The following is a 7,262-nucleotide window of genomic DNA, read 5'->3' on the forward strand; positions in this document are numbered from 1 at the left end:
CTATTAAAAAAAATAGAAACTAAAGCTACAAATGCAAACATAAAACAAGTCAACTTAAGTTATATAAATTATTAATTGATATGTTACCCCAAAAGCACGAAAAATCTATTGAAATATTGTAGGGGAAGGTTAGTAAATGTGGGCTATGCTCTATCCAAAAAATGATCAAAATTAAGCTTGATCTAATGATGTATTGATGCTAACCTACAACACTGAAATATAAACAAATAAGTATATTTATAATATGAATAAACAACATAAATTTAACTGTTAAAATGATATACTTTTCCCTAAGCTTCTCAAGATATGGCATGTTGTCGCCATATCTATGAGGTGTATCTGTGGCATTCGAGTCGCGTTCTGTACCATCATCATTATCATCTTCAGAATCATTTCCAGGGTCGATGCCAGAATTACAGGCCTCATGTACACGACAACGTTTAATTATCCTATGCATATCGCCTATTTGATTAGCTATACCAAAATCGCTAGTACTGCTAGTATATCGACCTAGATTTTCTAACATCCAATCTATGAGAGTTATTAGAGTTATATCTACAGTATGCGAAATTCTACTCTAATTAAAACACTTAAAATCCCAGGTTAATCATGGTTTTACAATAAAATCTTACATACAAATTGGAACAACGAGGAAAATACATAAATAACATCCTACTCTCTAAGTCTTGTCTTTATGTTGTTGTCTTATCTTTTAGTACCACAGTTGCTGCTACCTAAACCTATGAAAAATAAATCTCTACTACATCAGACACTATATATGTGAGTTATTCCTATATATTTTCTTATCTTTCTCTTCCGTTTCTTTCTCATACTCTTTCATCTAAATCTTTCTTTCATAGCATACACTACTATTCTTTCTCTTCTTTCATTTATCTCTTGTATCTTTCTTCTGTAATCTTTCTTTCTACTCTTTCTCATCCCATCTATCTCTTTCTTTGTAATCTACTATGTTCCTCAAACTCTTCTCTAATTGTTTTCTAAGTCTCTTCTCATACTCTGTCTCTAACTATGTCTCTTTTCATACTCTACTCATAATCTATCTCTATCTCTAACTTTGTTTCTTTAAATGTGCTAAAGAGCTTTTAGGAGTTTTAAGTTAAGTTTATGACATGATCTACATTTTTAATTGATTAAACATTATTTCTTATCATAAATTTAACTTCAATTTTTCATGATATTCATGTTTGGTAATGGTCTAATGCTCATTTTGAAGTTACAACTCACTTTAAAACGCCCAAGTAGTCCATATGGATCTTAAACATATTTTTTATGTTATCATGTCTGTCGGTCTAGACATATTTTTGGACAGTGGCAAAAAGAAAAAAAAGGTCTTTAATTATTAATTAAAAGAAAAATGTATTGTCAAAACTTGGAAAGTGATTTCGGGGTTGTTAGCTAAATATCAAAACCAATACAGTATTAAAAAAACAAAAAAAAAAAAAAAAACAAAAAACAAAAAAAAAAACAAAAAACAAAAAACAAAAAACAAAAAAACAAAAACCAAAACAAAAAAAAAAAAACAAAAACCAAAACAAAAAAAAACCCAAAGTTGGACCCTAATGAAAATAAACATTTGGTTTTCGGGTTTTAAAAATATTGATTTTTAGATTTAACTTGGTTTTCCTTTAAATAATAAAGGAGAATATTGATGTCGTTTTATGTATAGTTTAGAATATTAAGTATATTAAAAATTAAAAAAACTTGTTTGTTTTTAGAGTATTTGAGTGTACTTTAAATATAATTAACATTTAATAAAAAAAAGTATATTATAGTTCTAGAAAATTAAAAAGTATATCTAAACATATATTCTATATTTTGTTTAAATCTAGTAAATTACTTAATAAAATATAATAATGACCACCATATATATAATTAATTAATAAGATATAATAATGATTTCCAAATACAAAATTTTAATAAAAACTTAGAAGTTTAAATAAAGGTGTAGTAAAATGAGATGTTTTAATAGAAAAAAGAATTGCATGTAAAATGTTAAAACTTAAATTAAGAAGAGATAATTACAAATTTAGCCATTTTTTCTAATCATTTTTTTATTTAGTAGCAAAAAACTTATTTTTTTTTTTCAAATAATAGCGATTGAAACCGTAGATGGGGCTACCTCATTTGCGGTTCCGTCACCTTGTTTTTGGTTTCTTAATTGGTGTCAAAACATCCCTTCAGTTTCGTCTCCTAATCTGCGGTTCCGTCACCTCGTTTTCGGTTTTGTGATTTAAACTAAAAGAATGAACAAAAAAACATGAACGAAACCGAAGACAAGCGAAGAGGTGACCGCAAATGAGGTAGAGTCATTTGTGATTTAAACTTAAAAAAATGACTTCTTTTAATTATTTTTTTTATTATAGTGGAAGATGAAACAAACCGAAGGCGTATTTTGCAACCTATGACGAAACTGAAAATGAAAAGGAGAAAATGAGAAGACGAAATCGAAAATAAAATAGCCTGGTCAATAGTTTTAACTATTAAATAAAAATTCTTTAAAAAAATTTGACTAAGTTTTCTAATTATCTCAACTAAAACCACTTCAAAAGCGAAGGGCTTATAATATAAACACTCATGATTGGTTTACGCTGCTGACTCCAAAACTTCGCCTCCATCGCAGCCGTACTGGTTTACTTTTCGGTGTAAAGGCCATCGACATCGACAGACGACACAACAGAGACTGGCTTCCCCTTCCTCGTTGCTCTCGTTTTTCTACTTCTTTTACCCACAACACATCTAGTCTTCTGATCTTGTCTTCGCTAAATGATTCTATCTCCCAATCCCCCATTCTCTTGCGGTGAGTATACTAAATTCTAACTTTTTTTTTTTAATCTAATTTGTGATTTTGTTGATTGTTGGAACAGAGGAAACTTGGGATTTCTTTGTTAGATACGTAATTGTGTAGAATGAAATCAGCCGACTAACTGTTGGTTAATATAGTGATTTTTTTAATGTTAATTTCCGTCCTGTTTTCGCGTACTTAAAAGCAACACACATATCTTGTAGATATAATGCATTGTGAGAATTTTTGTGTTACAGTGGAGAAGTACCAACGTTATGTTAGTATTTTAGAATTTGGTTGGTTTGTTTTTTATGTCCTTAATGTTGCATTGTATTCCATTGCAGGGATTATGGAGCTAATAAGAATGCTTAATGATCTTTTCATATCTACAAGAAAAGATACAGTGGATGTAGAACGCGATAGATTAAGCAACTTGCCAGATAAACTAATCCATAAAGTCCTTTCTTTGCTTAACATCAAAGATGCTATTAGCACTAGTGTATTGTCATCTAGATGGAGGTTTATCTGGACTTCAATGCCCTATTTGAATTTCGAGAATCTCAATAATGAGCGCCACTTTTCCAATTTTATTTCTAATGTTCTCTCACACGGTGATAATCAAATAAATTATTCAGTCAATCTCGTTCTTGGGAGAGCAGTTAGGGACGATGAATCTGTCACAAGAATTCTCAGCTGCAAATTCTCTCACAATCTCCAACAACTGAGTGTTACACGTTTGCCTGGAGGGAATATCGTTGAATGCCCATATTCCTTTATTGCGACACCAAAGTGGGACCTCCCAGCTTTAACGACTTTGCATCTTCACCAAGTCGAACTGTCTGATTATGATGACATTGGTCTTTTCTCTAAGTGCACCAACTTGAAGAACCTCTCCTTGAACAGGTGCAGAATGAAAGAAACCAAAGTTTTAAATATCTTTCATCCTCGACTTTATGATCTTACACTTGTATCTATACCCCCTGATATGGCATCAGAGGAGGTTGTGAATGTTGTTGCACCTCAACTCAAGAATCTCACAATTATAAGGTGCGAAGGGAAGCATCTGATTTCAGCACCTGGGCTTACCTCCTTGGTCATAGAAGGTTTTCAACCTTGGCAGGTTTCTACACCATCAGGCTTCCATTCTTTGGAGAAGGTTGACCTCTTTATGTACGATCCACACAAAGCAGATGCTCATACAATAGTTTATTTGCTTCAACAGCTCAATAGTGTCAAGTTTCTTACACTTAACTTGGGGATTCTCAAGGTATTGGTCATTGATATTGTTTATCTTCTGCATCTTACCAGGATTTTTAATCTGGGGTATGGCAAATACTCTTGTATACACACACACATGGTTTAATGGTTATGAAACTTACATTAATCTATATCTAATTTCCTATTGTTTTATCTTTTGCAGCGTCTCTTTTCACAAAGGAAGGTATATCAAGAGTTCTTGCACCCCCCATAGTTTTATGTTGTGTGTTGTCTCTGTGTGTGTGTATACACACACACACATGGGTAGTTTATTTTGACAATCATAAATATTGTGTGAGTATAAGAATCAATCTGGAGCATAGATTAAAAGAATCAATGGTTTTGATGAGAATCACAATTACTTATCTATAACTAAATCCATTTAATTTGGGAAGGTTTTCAATACTCAAGAATCAATTAGAATCATTTTTTTTTCAATTTGACACTCTCGAATTTTTCTTACATTTCATTCTCACTCACATACATGGTTATTAAGATCACATTGATCTATATATAATTTTCTGCAGAGTCTATCTTCATCCATGAAACTAGTCCCACATAAAGCTTGTGCGTTTGCTAACACAAAGATTCTGAAGTTTACAATAAAACCGGTAGTAAAGGTATACTTGGAGGTGCAGGCACAAGAGAAAGTAACTACACGTACTGAAATAAACAACGATGATGATTGTGCCATCTTCCCAATGGTCTCATTTGAGGTATTTACACACTGCCAATATAATATTTGGGTTATCCTTTTTTCTAGTTTATGCAGTACGACATGCATAACCATACAAAAATATGCAACACTGTAACATGAACCGGTTACATTGCAAAAACATGAAATTTATGATGATCATGAAAACGTTGCAGGAGATTACAATTATGGAGAATATGGCATCAGCACAAGTATTTGTAAAACACTTGGGGATATTGCTAGAGGAGTGTAAACAGAATAGAAATAGCGAGGATTACAGAGCTCCGAAGGATGTACATAGCAAACCATATGTTGAGATGCATTGGGCGTGGACATTACAATGGAAGCTTGGGGCAATTATGGGAGTGTTTAAGCATAAGAAAATTAAAGCAAAATTAGATAATTATCTCATGATGGCACAAATTACGAAAAAGTATACTAAAAGGCGTGATTGCATGAAATCCATGAATCACCCCATTCTTGGATGGTTGGACGAAATGCGTGGATTGTTTCAGCACACCGGAGACTTGATAACTCAGTTGTCTGCATCAAAGAAGGCGGTGATGCTACCATTTTTTTTGAGTTTGTGCGAAGATGCCACAATTCTCGCGATTAATATTTTGGGATGGATTAACACCTTAAAGTAAACTCAAATGACCAATGCGCTTATTTTTTAGTATTAATTTTTATGTTAGTTTTATACTGTTATGCTAAAAGTTAAGATTCATGGGTGATTGTGTTCACTTATTTTTCGTGGATGTTATTTGAAAATTTAATTTAAACATCAAGTATTTAAAATAATAAAAATAAGAGCAAACTTTAGAAATGGCATTTAATTGGTTCGTCATTTTCTTTGGATTGGATCTTTTTTTTTTTCGTTTTGCAAAAAATGTATGATGAAAAGGTTTCATTGTGAGTTTTGCAAAAAATGTATTATGAAAAGGTTTCATTGTGATTTTGGTAACTTACCAAAATGAAATGTGAAATGATTAATTTAGGCTTTTGATATACTTCTTACAATTTATTTGATTTTATTTAATCTTTTATTATTCGTAAATACCCCACCCTTGTCCCTTAAAACCTATATGTGGCTTTCTCATCTTTGTCTAACCTACATCATGTTTATTTACCACTTTCACCCTCCGAAAATCTCCAAAAACAATCTACCTTATGCCATCTCTTACCGTCACATACCCTTTCCTTTCTCATAAATCATCCCCAGAAAAGTCTACTTAGGTTACCGAATCAATTGTATGGAAAATAGAATGGGGTTTACACTAAGATCTATTTTCTTCTTCTAGGAGAATGGGCTCATTATTGTATAATAATATATTATAAGTTACTGTAACAAAAATATGTAAGGCATACTTTTATAAATAAAAACTAATAAAATGAAGGTGTGATGTTGAGAAACATGCCTCCAAAAGTCTTTAATAATGATCTTATCTTCTTTGCTTAATAAAGAAGATTTTATTATTTACTTAGCAAGGAAGAGTTTCTTTACAAGATAACCTTGGTGCCTAAGTATTTGTCATAGTGCATTTCTCACTGACAATGCTCTTTTTATATAGAGGATTAGCTTTCTTATTTTCATCATCTCTTTTTCTCAAAGGCATTGTAACCTTGACAAACTGTCACACCCCCAAACCAAGGATGGCGGAAAACGTCCGGGGGTGGAGGACTTCATATACATTATCACAACGAGTATAATAGTGACCAAAACAAACACAACCATCATAAATATAATTAAAAAGTTTACACCATAGTATGAATTACATGTTTCAAAATCAATTACATTATGATGACAAAATTAATTATTTGACGTCTTAGTGTCCCATCCTCAAAAGCTGTTGGTTACCTGTTTTACTGATTTCCTGAGAATACAAGTAGTTTTGAAAGAGTGTCAAAAATTAAGTTGGTGAGTTGATAAGCTTTTGTATGTAGAGTTTTGAAAGCCTTTGTTTGTAAATGTAATGTATACTCAAGAAAAATCCAATATTTTCTTTATAAAATGTTATGTAGTCTTAAATCCCAAGACTGAATATATGTGTGTTATTTCGTACTTGTAATAGTGTATGCAGTTTAGATAAATAAAACCCCTTTTAAAGTAGAATTTCCCGTAAACTTTATGTGTCGTTAACTCCCTATGTGAGTCGCTATAACCATACTATGACTTAATGAACCTGCTACGACGTTCTTCAAGCGTCGGAATGTTATGACATTTGTCACTCGTAGACCTGAATGTCCCATTGTAGCTAACATCAAGGTGTGGGTTGTCAATCCCAATATAGATATATATACAACTATCACACTCTCCCTACAATATACTCTGGTTATAACTTACTGGAATTTTAACTCGTACTCTATGCTATCAATAGTGCGTTATAGCGGTGCTATAGCAACGCTATAGTGTTTTGCAGTGTTACTGAACCGCTATTTTGAAATATCGTTTACGAATGGCGGTGGCGCTATTAGCGGTGCTATTGACCGCTATTTACCACAAACCTC

At 32.2% G+C, this 7,262-nt stretch overlaps 1 protein-coding gene across 1 annotated transcript; it reads left to right on the top strand.

The window, feature by feature from the left end:
• Positions 1–2,120: 2,120 nt before the first annotated feature.
• LOC122197034 (putative F-box/FBD/LRR-repeat protein At4g13965) lies at positions 2,121–5,401 on the top strand. The gene is made up of 4 exons (XM_052769761.1): positions 2,121–2,818; positions 3,148–4,070; positions 4,588–4,776; positions 4,931–5,401. The coding sequence occupies exons 1-4, from the start codon at positions 2,785–2,787 to the stop codon at positions 5,399–5,401; spliced, it is 1,617 nt and encodes a 538-aa protein (XP_052625721.1). The 5' UTR covers positions 2,121–2,784.
• Positions 5,402–7,262: the final 1,861 nt, after the last annotated feature.

This window comes from Lactuca sativa, chromosome 3 (assembly GCF_002870075.4).
Source record: "Lactuca sativa cultivar Salinas chromosome 3, Lsat_Salinas_v11, whole genome shotgun sequence".
Lineage (NCBI taxonomy): Eukaryota > Viridiplantae > Streptophyta > Magnoliopsida > Asterales > Asteraceae > Lactuca > Lactuca sativa.